Source organism: Lutzomyia longipalpis, chromosome 3 (assembly GCF_024334085.1).
Source record: "Lutzomyia longipalpis isolate SR_M1_2022 chromosome 3, ASM2433408v1".
Classification (NCBI taxonomy): domain Eukaryota; kingdom Metazoa; phylum Arthropoda; class Insecta; order Diptera; family Psychodidae; genus Lutzomyia; species Lutzomyia longipalpis.
This window is the reverse complement of record NC_074709.1, coordinates 29,675,486-29,695,367: the sequence shown is the minus strand read 5'-3', so window position 1 is coordinate 29,695,367 and position 19,882 is coordinate 29,675,486. Positions and strand designations below refer to the sequence as shown.

Sequence of the window (19,882 nt, the reverse complement as noted above, 5' to 3'; positions counted from 1 at the left end):
AAAAAATAGAATTTAATTTTTTTAGCAGAAAAGAATCCTTTGAAGAAGCTTTAGGGACTTCTTAATTTAAAAAAAAAAATCAAAATCAATTACTTAAAATTAGTGATTGACGTATAATTGTCCGAAAATTGTCTGATTGACTGATTATTGAGCAAAAATTGCTTCATTGAACAATGTTTGAGCATAAATTAACCGAACAATTGACCAACAAATTAAAGAACAGTATTTCGTCAATATTTGATCAATATATTGTGAAACGTTGATTGACCTAAATTTGACTCAATATTGAAACAATGTAGGTGCGTATAGTCAATTCCTAAGCAATTAGGATTGATCTGAGATTGATCAATCCACAAGCAATAATTGATCAATGAGATTTAGTAATGATCTATCATCAATTATTAATTGATTTGATTGACTCAATCATGATTGAACGTGTGTTGACTCAATCAATTTTCTAAATAAATGCTTGAACCAACAAATGTTCAATCATGATTGAATCAGTCAGATTGAACAATGATTGATCAATAATTGATAAATCATTTGAGTCAATCAATCGATTGATCAATAATTGATCAATTCTGATTGCGCAATAATTGATCTTCTATGCGGACCTACATTGACTCAATATTGATACTATCAATATTGAGACAATTAATGATCATAGATTGAACAACTATTGACCAAATATTGTTCTTCAATTTTTCAATCAATAATTTAGTCAATTTATGCTCAATTATTGATCAAATTATAGTGAATCAATTTTAACTCAATCTGCTGTTGACAAATTATTGTCTATTAATCTGATTGATCAATAATTGAACAACTATGCGAATCTACATTCCCTCAATATTGAGCTCAATATTTGATCAATTATTGGCAAAGAAGGAAAAGGCCCCCAAAGGCTTGCTTCTTGTACCTAGATCAACCCCATTCGGTTCCTTTACTTACGAGTAATCGTGAGGTGTAGGCTGAATTGACGGCAATACCCTGAATAATCATATTGCCCACATGCGATGGGATATCATTGAACTTGGGAATGACTTTGCAGAGCTTCTCACAAATGTACGACTGTACGACAGTCATGCGATTTGTCGTCAATGTACCCGTTTTGTCCGAACAAATGGCAGTGGCATTGCCCATTGTCTCGCACGCGTCCAAATGTCGCACCAAATTGTTATCCTTCATCATTTTCTTGACGGAATAGGCCAGCGACAGGGTAACAGCCAGCGGTAGACCTTCGGGTACGGCAACAACGAGTACAGTCACACCAATAATGAGATGTTTCACGAGATTATTGGCATAGGTATTCTTCCATGGCTTCTCCTGAATTACAAAGGTATTAATGCAGAACTGCAGCACCAAGATGATCACCGTAAGCACCGCAATTGTGGAACCAGCATAACCAATTTGTATGGCGAGTTTTGTCAATTTTGCCTGCAACACACTCTTCTCCTTCTTGTGGCCACCCCCACCGCCACCACCCTCCGTTGGGCTTGTTGTCTGCACGTGATTATTCGTAGAATCCCCACCAGCTTCCACGTCTTCCTTCACGGGCATTGGGGAGCTAATGTGACTATTGCTAGTGATTGCACCACCTGCAGGGGCTGCACCATCATCACCTGAACATTTTTTTATTCCGCATAAAGAAGAGAATAGATAATCTCAATATTAGATTTATTTTATTTCTGAGAAATTTTTCCATTCATTTCATCACCAGAAAAAGAACACAAAAGAAAACAGGAGAGTGTGAATTACAAAAGCTCTCAATGAGAGTACACCCAAAGCGAAAGAGACATATTATATTGCAGCAGTTCTACAGTTTTTTTTGGCCAAAAACACGCGCTAAGTCCATGCAACGCATCTAAGAAAGCTCACAAATCTACTAATTTTACTTTTTCTTGTCGATTACGACTGCCAACGCGAAAAGAAAACGCAGAAAATGGTTAAAGAATGTTGAAAAAAACAAAATATTGATGAATAAAAAATAAATGAAACCAACATGTCGATAGGTAGGTAATTGGGTCAATTGTTAGCACGTTAGACTCGCAACTGAAAAGCCGTAAGATCGAATCCACTGATGAACACTTTTTTCGTTAATTTTTAAACACTTTTAGCTGTTATTTAGCAATAAAAGCTTCAAAAAATTTTAATTTCAAGTTTATTCACTAAAAAAAAATCATAAACTTCCCACCCATCGACATGAAACAGAAAAAAAGGAAAGAAAACAAAAAGAAATACCAGAAAGAAATATTTCTAAACTCTAAACAAAAAAAAATCTGCAAATGGTTAGTGGAAGATGGGAAAAAGGACACTGTGAGGCGAAAAAGAAACATAAAACATAAAAATTTGAAAAAAAGTAATAAAAAAGGTGAAGCAGAAACAAAGAAAAAATAAAATGTTATATGTAGAAAATAAAGAGGATAACAAAAAAACAAGATGGCCTCTATGGCACACAAAGTGATAAAAAAGAACAAACAAAAAAGAAAATGAAAGGTTTTCATTGTTATATAGAAAATAATAAATATAAAACCAAAAGGTTCGACATCACCTGTTAAACTCTTCTTCTTCCGCTGCTTTTTAGCTTCTGCCAATTTGGCCAGTTTTTATTGCGTATTTTGGTGCACATTTTTTTGTTTGTTTTTATTGGATCGAAGGGATTTTTTTCATTTGTTTTTTTTTGGACGGTGTGTCGAGTAAATTTTTTTGTAGGGGTAGTGTGTTGAGCCAGAGTTTGTTTATTTTTATTTTTTTGACAAAAAAGTTCATGCGAGAAGAGAGAGAAAAAAATAATTCACATAAATAAAGTAATTTTACTTTTCAAAAAAAATTTTTCAAGGGTGGTTGGGGATTTTATGAAGGGGTTGGGGGTGTTGATTTGATCGGGTAAATTATTGACATATTTTTTTTAAAATTACCTTTACTTTATCCTTCTTTGAAAAAAAAAAAATGTTATATAGCCAAAGAATTTACATTGGCTAAACGGAGCAGAGCTTCGATGAAAGAATACTTTGATGCCAACTTAGATTTCTTTCAAATTATTTTAATCTAAAAATTTATTTTTCTTCCGATCAAATCAGTTTTTTGTTATCAATTTTTTTAAAAAAAAACCAAAATTTTCAGAGAGAAAGGACATTTTTTCAAAAATCAATTCAACAAGATAGAATTTAAAAACAAAAACTCAGAATTTTTATCTTCTTGAGAAATAGAAAGATTCTTCTTTTTTTTTTAAATAGATTTAAATTAAAACAAAAATAAGAGATTTTCAGAGGGGGACGAAGGGGGACAAAAAAAAAGTTTCTGTTGAACAGAGAAATTTGTTTTAAAGAGAAAAAAATGAGAGATTTTCTTACCCTTCTTCATCTTTCGTATTTCCGCTTCTTGCTGATCGACAGCAGCACCCAAGAGGGTGAAGATGATACCAGCTTGTGAATTAACACCCACAGCTGTGACGAGCATTTTGCCACTACCCTCCATCACGTGGGTCCCACTGAGTACCATTGGATCGTAATTTTCACCCTTCTTCACGTGATCCGACTCACCCGTGAGGGAGGATTCGTCAACTTTGAGATCATTGCTCTGGATCAGCACCCCGTCCGCCGGTAGCAAATCACCGTATTTTATCTGACAAATATCACCAACAACAATGTCCCCAACACTTATTTGATGCACCTCACCGCCCCGGATGACGGAGAATTTGTGTTCACCCTCAATCCGGGACTGTAGCCCACGGAATTGCCGTTCCTTCGAGTAGTCATTGAATGCCGTCACCAGGACGACAACGATAACGGAAATGAGAATGGCAAGACCCTCAATCCACCCATGGTGATCCTCCTCATCCGCAATTGCAGCCGCTGCAAAATTCCAACAACATTCAAGCTTTGATCCTTTCTGATCTTATTCTTTGATTTCTCTCTCTCTCTCTCTCTCTCTCTCTCTCTCTTTGTACTTACGCAAATCCTCATCTGCTGGTTGATAGAAACTAAGCCCAAGCGATACGAGGGCAGCAACTTCCAAGATAATCAACGTAACATCCTGGAGGGCCTCCCACACGAGCTGAAGGAAGGTTTTGGGTGGCTTTGGTGGGATGGTATTGGAACCAAATGTCTCACGACGATGCTCAGAGTCCGTCCGTGAACCACTGAGACCCTCATTGGGACTCGTATAGAGTTTCTTGCATAGCTCCTGTACACCCCCAAATTCACTTATTCGCGCAATCCCCTCGCGTCCACGATGTTCCATAAGCTCGCGCAACTGCTTAAGTGAGATCCCATATTGGGCCGGTCGTCCGTCTATTGTGGCCATTGTGACCTAATTACCCTGCTTAATCCACTTGCGCAACGTGCAAAGAGACGGTTAAGTCAGGGGATGTGTTTGAGTATTCTGCATGAGAAAAAAAGAAATAATAAGAAAATTAGATAAAATCCTTTTTCGACTAATTTCTTTACTTTTTTTCCTAATTAGGGGGTAAAAATAAATTCTATCGAAGCCTGATGAAGGTATCTTTGACTAACGACTTGTCTAGTGAATCCTGGATAAGTTAGTAAAATTCCCGGAAAAATATCTAACTTTGTCAAGGACGCAAACCATACAATAGCGACACCTAATTATAAAATCTCTGTCCCAAAGACATAAACCACATAACAACGACACCTAGTGTCTAAACTGAATGCACCAATATTGCAAATATTTCTTTAACATATTTATACGAAATTTTCTTTTACAATTCACATTGAAATAAAAAGAAAATTATCAAAATCTTTTCTCCCATTCGTCTTTAACAATGAGTACTCGGTGTAATCCCATGCTTTGACGTCAAGAGATAATGATAAATCCAAATGGCTAAATGATTGAGTGATTGGATTAAATTTGATAAGATTTTCTAATTTAGGAAAGACCCTGAATGTCTTGAATGATTTTTTTTGGGCAATGATTCATTGACTTTTTTGAGAAATTAAATTTATTTTGAATTGATTGGTTTGATGACTTTTGAAGGATAAACTGTGAGCTGAATTTAAAAAAATATAATATTTATTGATAAAGAATTTAACGATAACTATTAAACATGAAAAAGACGTGGATATCAACATTAGAACACAAGAATTTGAAGAGATAAATCAAAGATTAAAATTAAACGTACAACTAGCGACATCTTGTATTGCTTTTGATACTAAAAGTTGACAAGAACATTTATCCGTTGAGCCAATACAAATTAAAAATTTCTTTCAAACAAAAATAAACGTATAAATTATTTTTAACTTTCATACAAATATTTTTAAGACTTTGCCACGTTCTTTTTCACCTTAAATTTAACACCAGATGTCACAAGTGCAAGATATTTGAATTTATTCAAAGATTCCAACCAAATCTTCAACCGGCGACATCAATAACTGAAATAATTTATTAGAATATATAAAATTAAAAATCTTCTCAAGTTTCTGACAATTTTTTTATGATCTTGCAACGTTTTTTGCACTTGATTTGTATCTTAAGAATTTTAGATTAAATCCTCGAATGCATCCCAACTGTATTTCATTTAGAATTTTAAAAGATTCACATTCTTAACGATCTTTTATTTATCGGAACCTTGACTTTCTATTATTTCTTATCAAATTTAGAATAAAACTTTAATCACAATATCAAATCAATTCAATGCATTTCCCTCCCCCGCACGAATGTTCTAAAAAAATCACTACAAAAGTACAAAAAAATCACAAATACACACACAAACACCTGAATAGTGTTTAATCGTAGCTAGAAATCGAACTTAATACTTTTAGCAAGAATAAAAAAATGTAGAATAAAATTCCCGGCAAAAATGGTCAAACGTGCGCGCGCCACTCTTAAAAACTTAATTCCACGCAAAGTGGCTTCACGGAGCACGCAATGTGCTTTTAAATAAAAAAAATATACTACAGAGAAGAGAATTCTGTATAAAATACAATTTTTCTGTGTCAATTGCCTTGCCCTTCGCGCGAAAAAATAATATAGGTTGGGGTAGAGATCACACAACACTCACGTCTATACGGTGAAACACCTCAAGATCGAATGAGATCTTCATTCTAATCAGGCTCGTTTCACTTTTTTTCTTTCTTTGCTCTTTCTCTGTCGTACAATCAACAATGCAGCATCATTCACCCATCATACCGCATGAAGGAGAAGCGAGGATAAGGTATGTGATGATGAGTAATAAAAAGACAAATTCTGCTCGCAAATAAAGTATCTCCAGCCACCTCCACCCACCCCCCAATTAAACAATATTAACAACAGCAACTATTTTCAACTGGATGCGTTCCTCATTCTGTGCTATTTGGCGTGTTGGCAAATAAATGATAAGGCACTGTCGTCTCTCAAAAAAAGGCACCACAATAAAGATTGAATGAAAGAATTTTAATTTTTTCTTCTTGAGCAATGATTCCTCTCAAGGGTTGACCTCCAAAGAAATTGCTCAAACAGAAGATTTTCAATTAAAAAAATTTTCTTTTTAAACAAATCAGCTCATTTTCTTCTTCTTTCACCTGCGTGATCACTTGCCTACCACCCCCTCCCCCCGGAAATTGAAGCTTTGAGATGCGTGAAAATTTTGTAAGAAATCATCCCACACGTTCCTCAATTGGAGCAATTTGTTGACGTCAAATGCGCAATCTTATCGTGCGCCAGATGCTCTCCTACTCCCCCATCTTCACATCGGGTTAGCAGTGCGAAAGGAAGATCATTGTGTGCTTGAGGAATTGCCATCATTTTGGGTAATTACCTCGCACACGGGCTGTATCGTTGGATGGAATTCATTTCTAAATATTTAGACAAGATTTGCGTTTTGGCGCCAAAGTCATCATTACACCGCGATTGGCCCTATCTCGTGCCCATCTCTACTGCAAAGAATCTATGTTTTTGCACATACTTAAATGTAGTAGAAGTGGGTGTAGGACGATTGTATTGTGTAGGGCCAAAAAAAACGTGCTCATTTCCTCTTGTTTTTACATTACACTGTGCAACAAAACTTACAACAATAATTACTAAAGGAATTTTTTATTGTTTGAATTTTTTAATGAATTGGGTTGATTTTGATGAAAATCTTGTGTTTTATCTTGATTTTTTGGTATTCAGGTAAAAGAATGGCTGAAATTTCTTTTGGTAAATTGTCAGAAATTACAAAAAAAAAGTATCAGGAAACAAAAGCAAAATGGCCTATATTCTATTTAAAAATTCTACAGAGATATTCTCAAAAACTACATCATTCTTATGTAAGTAGAATATTTTCCACTGTTGTATGAATGTATTTTATTAGTCTTTATTGTAAAAGCAGTAAGACGGCTAGGAGACTTGAAGGAAAAATTAATTAGAAATTCTTGGCAAATAAGCACAAAATGTTTATATTTTATTGCATTTTAATAGTGTGAGGATGTTCAAAATTAAATATCTTGAAAACTATTTATTTATTTTATTAAGAATGTTCTCAAATTAAGAATTATTCCTCAATTTCTTCAAATTGCACATCATCGACGTTTGCGGAAAACATGTTAAAGTGAAGAGAATTTTTATGTTTAGTTTGTGTAGTAATAAAAAATATGAAAAGTAGATAAAAAAAATACTTTTTCTGCGACAACAACTTATCAGCAAAATACTCTCAAGTCACGATATTTTTTATTCATTCCTAAAACAATGAAAAATGTTTTATTTCCTTGAAGACAAAATTATTTTAATTAGTTTTTTGAACTAGACGTTCGTGAGATATTCAATTCCCGGAAAGTCCGTAAAGCAAGAAATTTAGTGATTTTTAAAAGAAAAGAATTCCTGTAAAATAAAATTAAAAAGCTCTCAGAATATAAAAATTAAGCACAAAACTTCCGAAGAATGAAAAAAAAAAGAACTTCCCGGAATAGGAAACATAAGGATCTCAGCTACAATACAAAGAGCTCCCGGAAAGATAAAATTGAGCTCCGGAATAATAAATTACACAAAAATCTTATTTCTTTTTACGAAATATTCTTTCTAATATAATTGATTGGAAGTTCTGAATAAATAAATTGAAATATTCTGTTCACTTTAGTCAAGACACATACCAAGAATATCTTTACAACAGACTCAGAATCAGTTTAGGATTTTTTTTCCTAAACAACATAGTTAAGTTCTAAAACATTAAACGTAGAACAACAAAAATACTCGTCTGTAATAAATTTAATAAAAAAAACCAAATGAATATAAAAGGAGGTTATTCAGGGGTATATGGGAAATTCTGTCCCTTCAAATGGTTCAAAACATTCGCGTTAATGTTTCTTCAGTCATTTTGTCGCCATGAAACATTAACCCATATGTTTTTAAGCATTTAAAGGGTGAAAATCAGCATTTTGGCGATTTCTTTATTGCTTCCCTACAAAATGCTAAAGAAAAATTGTTTATGGCAACACTCATATATATCTGAATAGCCTCCTTTCGATCCCTGATAATGAAACATTTTGAATTATTATTTTTTTTAATTAACTCTCCCAGAATATAATTCAGATTGGTCATCAATTGTCGATTGAAAAATACTAATAAAAAAAAACACAAATTGAAAATGAGCCCACGCAATCGAAGAAATCAAGTAGATTGATAAGAGATAAGAAAACCCGCGCGAAGACTTTGCGTCAAAACCCGCGTTAATCGCATTTTATGTGATGGTGTTCTTTGTGGTGGGTCAGGTGCCTGTGCAAATATGTAATTAAAAAGAAAGAAGAAAACCTAGCTGTCTCCCCCGGAATATTTTTAGGAGAGAGCAAAAGAACCGGACAAAACCAGACACGCAAGGTTAGAACAAGAAAAAGAAATTAAAAACCAACATCATCATCTCTGGCGAGTCAAAATGGTTGGAAAGGAATTATCCTTTTAGTTTCTTTTTTGCATTTTTGGGGAGAGAGCCTAGAACTTTGTGGCAAAAGGCCGGCCTAGATATTGATTGAAGGAGGGAAACTTTATAGATTTCTTGGTCTGGTGTGTGAAATCGATCTCCTGTGTATTGGCCGCGCTACACCACATGTGTTTCCATCGGAAGCAAACAAAGCGGATTCCACACACCACCTAAAAATAGAATCAATTGTTGGGCGGGTGCCCCCGACTGAAGAAAATCGCCCCTCGCCATTCCCCCCTTACCGCCCCCCTTTTGTATGCCCTGCTCTATGCAGCAGCAGCAGCAACATACACTATAGCATAATACAACATTGCGCGCCCCCATGTTGTACTTACCACAGAATTCTTGCGTAGAGCGCACCCTTTTCAAGGCGTTGCAACCACTCTTGTTCGCAAAAAAATGCTTCTGAAGAACAATTTCTTCCCTTCAATCGTTTTTTTCTTCTTCAATTTCTCTTTTTTTTTCTCTCCAAGTTGCTTGTTGGGGGCGCAACCTCTCCGCACACACAGGGTTGGTGGGATTTTTTTTTACCAACTTTTTCACTGATCACTTGTCTCCATGCTTGCTGCAGCAGCACACTTGTCCGGCCCCACAGAGCATCCAAAATGGGCTGTGAACTGAGGCCAACAGCAAATTGGCTGGGATGCAAATCACCAACAATGTTCCTCCTGACTTTTCTTTGCTCTTTTTCTTTCCGTTTTTTTCCTGTTCAATCCAACCATACACATATAAGAAAATTTTCACACCACAGACTTTTTCACGTTTTCTCGCGCAGCCGCCCCAGAAAATTTATTGACATGCCGTCGTTCTAATAGCTGGCGCTCTCTTCCTTTGGGCAAGATCAACCATACAGAGGGACCTAGGCCACCACCATCGCACTATACTACACTACCCCTCTTTCACCTCCCAAAAATCACTGTCAATTCCTCTTTTTTTTTCTTTGCACACTTACACACACTTTTTTTGTCTCTTTCGCAAAATTTTCTACTACTTTCATATACATATGTAACTACTATACTATATATGTAATTTATAGGTAATCTCTGGTATATAAAACAAGTAAAATATAAAGTAAAAAAAAAAGATTTCTCAATTTTTTCTCGCTCCTCAACTTTTGCAACAAACGGCCAGGGTCAGTTTGAAAGTGTTGATGAGTACGCCCAATGCCCAATGCAGTTGCGATATCGCACCGGAATGCATTGAAAAAAATAAATAAAATGAGAATAAATAAAAATGTATTCAGTGAATCATTGCCTTGGCATCGCCACACTATTGATACTTTACACAGATGATGCAGGCTAGTTACAATATGATGCGCTTCAAACTCTGGGGGAGCCGCAATGAAAATACTACATACGCATACAACTACAATGAGCAAAAAGGCAATGAACGAATATTTTTGCAAGTTGTTGATTTAAAAAAAAATTCTTTTCTTTAATTTTATTTTTTTATGTCTGTGTGAATGAATAAAGTTTGATTAGAGATTTATTGTAAGTAGTTAAACAAAAAATGATTAATTTGAAAAGAAATTTAATTTGATCTTTGCATATATTACGGTGCAATTTCGTAGCATTCTAAGGACTAATTCTAACACGAAATATGTATTGAAGAATAAGTGAGAATGTTCAATGTTTGTTTTCACGTCTCCTGTCAAACTGAAGGAGGTTTATTGAATGATTCATTGGTTGAAGATGATTCAACAAAAAAAGAATTCAAACCAGCATACTCGTAGGCGCAATTGGGCACAAGTTATTCTCTAAAGACTACACAGGAAGAAAAAATCAATATTGATTAAACTAACTGTGAGTAAAGGGGTAGAAATTTGCAAGTTGCTTCTATGATAGATACAAATTAAAATCATTTAAAGATTTCGGATATTTTGCATTAGTTTCAATACATCAAAAAATTTGTGAAAGGAAGAATTAAAAATAAAGTCAAAGAAAAATACATAAAAGTTTGGAATTAACATCTCTTGGCTTTTAGCTTAAAACATATTGAATTCTAACATAAAACGTACTTAATTTTAACCTAAAAGTGATAAATTCAAACCTGAAATTTTACCCAAAAACGTACTCAATTTAAGCTAAAAAAATTCGATTTTTAACCCTTAAAAGACTCAAATTGATAAGGTAAAACTATAAGGTTGTCCCATAAAATGTTCCTTTACTGATTCTTTTTTTTTTGACTATTTACCAAGAGTTAAAATCTGCTAAATATGAGACAACCCATTAATTTCAAATCTCAATTATTATTTTTTTTTAATTTCTACAATAACTTACAATAAATAAATGAGTGCAGTCAATAGCTAAAGTATCTCTGGATCAAATCGAGACTATTCATTAAATAAATAAATGATCCTACTCTTATTTTTTTTCTTAAATTCTTTTATCATGGTTTATGACAATAATCTTCCTAAAAATATCTTTGTTTTCAAAAACAAAAATCAACAACTTCTTTAAGGATTTAAAAAAAATGATTCAACACCTCATTCTATTTTATTTTTATTTACAAAATCTTACTCATCTCTAATATTTATTTAAATTCTAATTAGCACCTTTCAAAAATATCAAATGATCTCACAACAACGAAAAACCCGTAAAACCGTTTGTAAGGAATTTAGGGAAGACTGGGGTAAGTTTATCTCACACCTGGCATCCCACTGTCTGTTAAAACTCCAGAATGTGATAAAAAAAAGTTTTCAGGTCAAAAAACCATCGTGACATAGAAAAAAAAGAACCTTCGTAATTTTATTTTTAGTCTTATGAGGTTACAACAATGCAAATTTACATTTTCTTTCCTGAATACGTTGGGTGCATTTGAGTGACATTTTAAAGCCATTTTTAAATAAATAAATAAAAAAAGTTGTTTAATCTCTCCCCCTTTCGTGAGTTTATGCAAACACACAACCGTCCGTTAAAGCACCACCCATGGCTGCTTCACTATGAATCACAGCAAGTGCAACCTGCCAAAGCCTTAGTCAACTATTACTTATATTTATGTACATTTATTGGCACACAACCCATCTCATTCGCACTCAGATGGACAGGTGGGCGTGAAAACGGGATGGAAGTCTGACGTCATGGCGCTATGACGCATGCGCGTAAATGTGTGGGAATTTGAGCGACAATGATGGTGGTGTGTGTGTGGAGAAAAATTCGATATAGGGATGCGCTTTAGCTCAAATAAAAAAATCTCCAAATGAATTAGAAAAAAATCTTTTAAGAACGAACACACTGTGGGGCAGTATGATTGATGTCCCAAAGGATAAACAGGCATTTAGCACTGTCTCACCAGCTATTCCGGGACGTTGGGCGAGAATTTGTTTCTATTACTTTTCCACCGGAAAATTTCAGCAAAAACTCGCGGCGCGATCGAGCACTGTGTGGCACCCAAAAAGCACCCGGACGTGACAATTCGTTGGGCGCTGTCACTACACCACACCACATCTGGATGTGTCCCAAATCACAGATGTACCAAAAATCCATGGAAAATTCGCAGAGAATCCATGGAAATGTCTGTGGAATTGCCATTGGCGCGTTATTTTAATTTTATAGCGCGCATGGCAAATGAAATGGGAATTGGAAAGATTGAAAGTTGAGGAAAAGAGAGTTTCCTGGCCATGCTGAGAGTCTGCTCCTCAAAGACATGCGCTATGAGGATAAATTTATTTTTGAACGGCTCAACCAGAAGCTTCTCCGGCAATCTGGTTGTTCTACCTTCATTCAGTCAGTCTAGGCGGAATCGCCTTAACGTATTAGTATCTTCTTGAGAAAACCTCTGTTGATCATCTCTTCCCTGACCACGCGCGATGGAGTTGTCTGAAACTAATCAGGGTGGCGGTAGGCAGGCCATGAAGAGTGAAATGGCCATGAGTGAGAGTCTACAGGAGGTAAGATTAATTTCTTACAAGTTTTTCTTTTCCACTTTTCTCGTTACAAAATTAAACGTTTTTTTTCAAATCTTTGTCGACTTTTCTGTGTGAATTGAGCACAAAAACAGGACGTTTTCAAGGGGTGTAAATTTAAATTAAAAGTAATCCGATATTCGGAAATATTCCGCAGCAATTCAAGCTTAAAAATACTAAATTTTAATACAAAAAGTTTTAAATTTAACCCGAAAAAGTTAATTCAAGCCTTAAAAGTATTTAATTTAAGATTAAAAACAAATAATCAAACCTAATGGATCGGATTAAAAAGACTTAAAAAATACTAAAATCAAGCCTAAAAATACTTAATTTTATTCTTAAGTGTTAAAATAAACCCGAAAATAGTAAACTCAAGTCTAAAATTTGCTAAATTTAAGCCTTAAAAGTACTAAATTCAATTTGAAAAAGTTTTTCGAAACTAACTCTCGAAAAGGCTTAAATTAAGGAGAAAAAGCTTTAAAAAAGTACTAATTTTAAGTTGAAAGAGTTATGCGGACGATTGGTCAAAAAATATACATATATTCAGCAGTTGAACACCCCTTGAATGTTTTCTAGAAGTTTTTGAGTCATTCTTCTCTGACTCATTATTCATTGGTGATTAAACAATTACAAATTGGGACACTGATGAAGATTCAGAGAATTGAGAACTTGAGAAAATTCATTCAGTGCTGATTCATCGACAAAGTTTTAAATTTCCATCCTTTTAGGGACACTTTAATAGAATTATTGATGATCCTAACTTTTCCCTAAACGTGTGAAAGGACGCAAGCCAATAGAAAAAAATCCTTACTCTAAATTTTTTCATCAACAGAGTGCTTTGCAGAAGACAGCAACAGGCCACATTGCCTCATCGTTGTCTGCCTCAAAGAGCGTCTCGCAGAGTGTTGAGAAATCCGTGAGTGAGAGCGTCTCATCGAGCGTCAAGATATCCTCTGTGAGCTCATCGTCCGTTAGCTCGTCAAAATCCGTTTCATCTTCAACATCTTCATCCCTTCGTATTGGCTCGCTGGAGTCTCAAATTGAATTTTAACGGTCGAGTAATTTTTTTTTTTTGAACGAATTTTGACCTTTTGACACACGTTAAAAAAACACGATTTGGCAGTTAAATCAATGAAAATCCCTTGACCAAAAAATTCTTATTCCCTTCACAAAATTTTCCCCTCACATCTTCAAATTAAAAACACAATTTCTGTGATTTTACCCCACTCTCCCCTATAACATTGCACATCTCCTTAACATTTTTTTTTCCTTTTCACAAAAGCAATTCCAAGGATTTTATGTATTTTTGTCAAAATTGAGAAAATCTCTCAGAAAACTTTTCAAAAAGACATTTTAATGAGCTCTTTTGCGTGACAAGAGATGTTATTTGCCAAGATTTCAAAATGAAGGTCTTTTTTGGTTTTTTTTGCATCTCTCAGTCCTCTCCCTCCGCAAATTTTTGTCTATTTTCGTTGGTTCAAAAATCAACGGGCAAGAAAAACATGCTTTTTGGTAATGGTGGTGTGTTTATAAGAGTAATGTAAAATAAACTATATAAAATACATGAAGCTGTGTAATTCTAAAAATATATCATTGTGTTTTAAAATATATAATTATAAATGCTTCCATTTGGGATGGTTTGTTGTACACATAGTTCGGCATAGTGAAGAAGACGCGCGCGTGAATTTGCGCGAGAGAATGTGCAGGAAAGTAAAATAAAATTTTCTTTTTGTGAGAAAATTTAAAGCGAGGTGTGTTGTTTTTCATTCCGCGCGAAACAAGAAAAATAAAAGAAGAAGGTAATGGATACCACACACTACTCATGATAAATTTTCGCAGAAATGTTCTTATTTTCTTTGGCTTTGAATTTTGAGAAGCTACCCTAATAGAGGAGTCTTTCGATGCGCTATATGGCAGCAGAATTAAACAAAATATATTATTGTTGTGCAAATTGGTATAATTTCTTTATTATAATCTCTTAATTTAAGAGGAGAATTTATGATACTGCTTTTATTTGAAGAGTTAAAATAAAGGAAAAATAATAAATAATATTAGGGAATTAATTATTCAAATTGGATTAAATAGTACAACGTATTTTTCTCTCGGAATCATATCTTATTGCAATAAAAAGAAGAATATTTTTTTAAGGGATTGATTCTATCCAAAATCTTTTTTTTTAATTTGAGAGTTGTAAGATTTTTTGGTATTCTGGGAAAAATATTTTAAATATATTTCAATTTTTCTCTTAAAAACAAGACAATAGAATAATTAAACTTTCAACTGTCAAAATCTAAAAAGAATTTGCAATTTAAGGGACAATATTTTTGACAGTATTAACCATTTGTCAAAAATAAAATTAAAGAATCAAAGAAAATTCAAAAAAAAAAGTTTCCTTGAAAAGATTCTTTAAAGATTCATCTCTTAAAATAGAGGTATTTTTGAATATTTTTTGAATTTGACGCCCTTTTTGGTATATTTTGTTGAAGAGAAAATGAGACCGAATTTTCCGGGGAAATTGGGTTTTTCATGATCAGGAAGAAACTTTTGAATTTTTAGCATCAAAGATTCCAAGTCATAAAAATCCATTTCCGGGAAAAGCGAGTCGTGTAAAATCCCCAACCCAACCCGTTTTATGTCCCAAAAATTAAAAAGAAAAACAAGAAAAAATCGCATTTTTGGAAAAACAAAAAAAAAGTTCGTTAAAGTTCAAATTTTTCCGCACAACTACAGAGTGAGAAAAAAATATTTTTCTCAGGCTATCCCGTTTTTTTTTGAAAAGTTCTTAGATGTGAAAACTATGAATTTAAAGAAAATTTCAATCCCTAATGAATTGTTTTCGGTTTCTTATTTCAGTGTGAGCGAGACAGCTGTCTGTATCTCACATTGCATGAAACTAAAAAGAAAAGAGATACCATGCTCTTCATGCATGACGTCACTGATTGTTTCTTATTAATAAAATGACCTGAAAGAAAATTAATTTTCACAAGATTATATGCTTCTTGTGTTGACATTGAAGTTTATTTTAATAATCTTAGCTATTATTCTTAAATTTTTCTTTCAATTTCCTTTTATTTTTTCAAGAAAATTTTAAGAAAGGGAAAAAACAAAAGCACGAAGATTGTAGTGTTGTCTCTTTCATGAATGACAGCCAAGTCAGTGTTCGGCACAATTCGCGGCGAGATCGCGAAGGTATGACCGAGCTGTCACGAGGTGTTTGAGCGAAAGTGGTGTGCAGTGTGTTTGAGGAAAGACGAATATCGCGAGGTGACGCACCATTAAAAACGCGTTTTATCCCAACCATCCATTGCTGAAAGTGGTGTTAAAGTTGCTGGCGCGCGAGGCTTTGGCACCGGCAACACAATGGAGAACACATATGGGATAAGTGTGGACAATCGCTATGAATTGTTTTACATAGACGACGAGGCGACGGACCCACTCGAGGCGATTGCCGTGAAAAAGAAGGCAACCAAGGAGAAGCCCAAGGAGGTCCGCAAGGGGGCAGCTGAGAAGGAAAATAAGGCTGCCACGATAAACAAAGTGCCCGTGCGCACCGTGCCAGCCCCCACTAAGGCTGTCGCACCCACCAAGGCCACACCGGAAAAGCCCAACCGGCAGACGCGCGATGAAAAACCCGCCCCCAAGCGAGATGGTAAGTTTCCCATCATTAGCACCAGGGTGCGCTCATGCAATTTATTTTTTTCTGGGAGGAATGAGGTTAGGCCACCACTGGGGCGCCAATTGGGGATTCACCTTTCCTCTCCTTTGGTTTAGTTAGTTTTCTTCTCTTTTTTGGGCTTTTCTCATGGGGATAGTTTTCTGAGTTTATGTTCAAAGTCAAATGGAGCATCAGATATCACGACGATGGCTCAACACTCCGCCTGCTGCTGCTGTTGCTGCGATTGAGCATCGTTTTGAGCACGAGCACATTGCGAAATCTTTGCAAAAGTTTTTTTTTATTTTCATTCAAAGTTATTTTTGAAGTAAGAAAAACTTTGTTTCGCAAACTTTGATATTAATTTGTTTATTTTTAAATAGTTCTATTTATTTATTTTTTATTAGAACTTTAACAAGTTTATCAGTTAGTTTTGCTATGGGAATATGACGTTTAGAGAAATATTTAGGCTTCATCAGGCATAATAGTTATTTAATTTTTTTTAAAGTAACAACAAAATCAATGAACTTATTTATGATTTTTTGAGACAATGCTAATAGAAGTTAATTGATAATCATAAGAAACTCAGTGGGATAAACAAAGCTAAAACTAATGAAAAACTTTTCTAAAAACATTTTACATAAAAAGTCCATTAATTAGGTTAATAAAAATATTTTATGATTACAAGAAATTGTCTCTTAATTTAATTAGTTAGTTGGAATTCTTTAGGTATTCATTTTATTTGTCTTTGAAATCTCTTTAATATTAATCTAGACTACCTTTAGAATTTAGTTCATCAGACCTATAGAACTTAGAAAGAATAATTATTTCTATGTTTATATTTTTTTATTATTCAATTACAAACTAATTGAAAAAAATAATAAATCAAGATTAATTTTTATTTAAATTTATATTTTCTTTAATTGGAGAAAGTATTGAATTATTTTTTTAAAGAAATTTTCAACAAAATCTTAAAACGTACGATTAAGAATAAAACTTATTAAAAAAACAAACAAATTAAAATGCCTAAATAATTTTGTTCGGTACCCTTAACAAAATGTAGTTTTAGTTTCAATTTCAATTGATTTTTTTTTCAACCATATAAAACTTTCTTTAGTTTAATAATGAATTTTAAAGACAGTGGCCTTATCTCCTTCATTCATTTGTCCTTAATTAATTATTTTTTAGTTATTTATTATTTGAACCCTTCCTGACTAAAACAATATGGCCAGATATAGCCTTTTCTTTGCCAGCAGATATCGTGGAGAAGAAGAATCGGCGCAATCGTGAGCAAACTGAACGTGTTGTGGCTAACGGTGTGGGAGGAGGTGATGAGAAGCCACGCAGGCGTAAGTTTGAGGGACGTGGAAAACGTGAATTTGACCGGCAATCTGGAAGTGACAAAACAGGTGTGAAGGCAGTTGACAAGCGCGAAGGTGGTGGCGCCCACAATTGGGGTTCCCATAAGCAGGAAGTTATTGACGAATTGGCACCCAAACCCCATCCGGCAGAATTGTATGAAGGTAAGCAAATCTTTTTTTTTTTTTTTTGTTTTTGGCTTAAGAAGAAAAGAATAAAAATGAGTAAAAATTTGTTTGGGCAGGTGAACCACGAGCAGAGACCCAGGACAACCATGAGGAAAATACAGTGAATCAATCACCAAACCAAGATGAGGAAACCAAAGAGCTCACGCTGGATGAATACAAGGCAATGCGTGCTGGCAAGTCGAAGCCGCCGCAGTACAATTTGCGAAAAGCTGGCGAGGGTGAGGATCTGAGCCAGTGGAAGAAGATGGTGGCCCTGGAGGCCAAGAGACCATCCGGCGATGAAGACGGCGACAACGATGCCACATCCTTCCAGCAGAGAGCCACACGCCAGAAGCACATTCTCGATATTGAGTTCCACTTCAACGACGGACGACGGACTGGACAGATGGGACGTGGGCCACGCGGCGGACGCCCCAGGGCTCCAAATGCTCCCGGTGGTGGACGGCAAATGGGCCGCAATCGACGCAATGATGGGGTAATTGCTTAAACTTTTTGTTTTAAGCTGCTTTATCGTCACTTGTCGCTACTTTTGTCGTATCTGTCTCAAAACTCCAAATAAAAAAAAACGTCTTTTTACTACAAATCGACGTGCCCGAAGATTATGAACCATACCTATTACAAAGTAGCGATAAACAACAAAATGTTGTTCATAACCTAACTTTTGGAACTTTTCCTTTTGTACAGGATGAACGACCACAGCCACGGAATACTGAATCGAATCGCTCACATTACCGCGATGATGGGCATTTGCATGCTGCCCCTAAGGTGGATGATGAGAAGGATTTCCCATCGTTGGGCCTCATGAACACTCAGGTGGTGCGGCCCGTGAAAGCGGCTGCCAAGATTGTGCCCATTTATGCAAAGGAGGACGCCAAGTGAGCGCCCCCCGCCGATTGCTCCCTCCCCCGCATACAAAATACCCACACACACACCCCCCGTAAAATCCCTTCCCGCGGAGGATTTTTTTTCATTTGAACAAAATAAAAAAAAATGAATGAAAAACTTATCACATTTATTTCGTCGAACTGATGGATTTACGATTGCTAGCTTAACAAGAATAGTGCTGAATTCTTTTTTTTTTGAATAAGGACGCGTGAGGAGAGAAAAATTGTAATTCACATATGGATATAAATGTAGAGTGTAAGATTGAAATGCATAATATTGAAATTAATAAAACATGTAACAAGAATTTATTGAGTTTTTTTTTGTTGATTTTCTGTTTGGTGGAATTGCAGCCATCTTGGGAAAATTCTTGGCGTCCTTTTCAGGTTTTATTTTAAGATAGTTTTCAAGCTTCACTTTCTTCTATTTTGATTTAATTAATTGGATTATTATGAGCTTAAATTGCATAAGCAGTGCAATAACTAATTTTGAAGGTACGTACGCATGATAAAAAAAATAAAATCAAGAAAATTCCGGGTAATGAACCAACGAAAGAATTTGAAGAAATCTCCCGGGAAATTCAGAACTTTCTGTACAAATTATGGAAATATTTTATTTCTTCTTACCTTTTAATTAATCCAAGAGTGTATATAGGCTTCTCGTTTTTATCACTAATTTCTGTTGAATTCCTTGCAAGAAACTCTTCTCAAGAGGCCAAAATCTTTTCCTTCACAAATCTTAAGAGAATTCTTCAAGAAGCTGAAGAACTTACAAATTTTCTATTACAAAATGTTCTGTAGTTATTAGTAAAGGAAATTTTCCACTATTCTTTGAGTTTTTTGTAATTATTTTATGAGTTTTCACGGTTTTCACTTCAATAAACTTTATTCGCAACAAAAACTTAACGTTTCTAACCTCTTCACTTTATGGCGGAATTTTTTTTGCCACTACGCGACGCTGTTATCGCGAAGAAGATTTTCTTGGCTTTGTTGTTATTGTTATTATTTTTA

General features: G+C 34.7%; 3 protein-coding genes across 15 annotated transcripts in view; 2 read left to right on the top strand and 1 right to left on the bottom strand.

Moving 5' to 3' along the window:
* LOC129793783 (plasma membrane calcium-transporting ATPase 2) overlaps window positions 1–12,327 on the bottom strand; it is a 34,364-nt gene extending 22,037 nt beyond the window's left edge. For 2 of the 7 annotated variants that reach the window (XM_055834119.1, XM_055834115.1), the window contains exons 1-6: window positions 12,220–12,327; window positions 9,223–9,592; window positions 3,954–4,383; window positions 3,354–3,854; window positions 2,552–2,587; window positions 952–1,622 (exon numbers count right to left, since the gene is read on the bottom strand). In XM_055834119.1, coding sequence (XP_055690094.1) covers window positions 952–1,622; window positions 2,552–2,587; window positions 3,354–3,854; window positions 3,954–4,305 — 1,560 coding nt within the window. In that variant the 5' untranslated portion in view covers window positions 4,306–4,383; window positions 9,223–9,592; window positions 12,220–12,327. Of the gene's footprint in view, window positions 1–951; window positions 1,623–2,551; window positions 2,588–3,353; window positions 3,855–3,953; window positions 4,384–9,222; window positions 9,999–12,178 lie in introns of all 7 variants that reach the window. The other 5 variants (XM_055834120.1, XM_055834116.1, XM_055834121.1 and 2 more) reach the window with 4 other exon arrangements.
* A 201-nt stretch (window positions 12,328–12,528) lies between these two features.
* On the top strand, window positions 12,529–14,379 carry LOC129793782 (uncharacterized). Its single transcript, XM_055834114.1, has 2 exons — window positions 12,529–12,776; window positions 13,624–14,379. Exons 1-2 carry the CDS (start codon window positions 12,696–12,698, stop codon window positions 13,840–13,842), a joined length of 300 nt encoding a protein of 99 aa, XP_055690089.1. The 5' UTR covers window positions 12,529–12,695; the 3' UTR covers window positions 13,843–14,379.
* On the top strand, window positions 14,231–19,179 carry LOC129793781 (plasminogen activator inhibitor 1 RNA-binding protein-like). Of its 7 annotated transcripts, XM_055834113.1 has the most exons (6): window positions 14,231–14,590; window positions 15,645–15,660; window positions 15,873–16,440; window positions 17,700–17,966; window positions 18,047–18,465; window positions 18,675–19,179. In XM_055834113.1, exons 3-6 carry the CDS (start codon window positions 16,152–16,154, stop codon window positions 18,867–18,869), a joined length of 1,170 nt encoding a protein of 389 aa, XP_055690088.1. In that variant the 5' UTR covers window positions 14,231–14,590; window positions 15,645–15,660; window positions 15,873–16,151; the 3' UTR covers window positions 18,870–19,179. The 7 variants fall into 7 exon arrangements, with proteins under 7 accessions (XP_055690088.1, XP_055690081.1, XP_055690087.1 ...); XM_055834106.1 differs by having other exon boundaries at window positions 14,421–14,590; window positions 15,645–16,440; window positions 17,676–17,966; XM_055834112.1 differs by lacking the exon at window positions 15,645–15,660 and having other exon boundaries at window positions 14,428–14,590.
* Window positions 19,180–19,882: the final 703 nt, after the last annotated feature.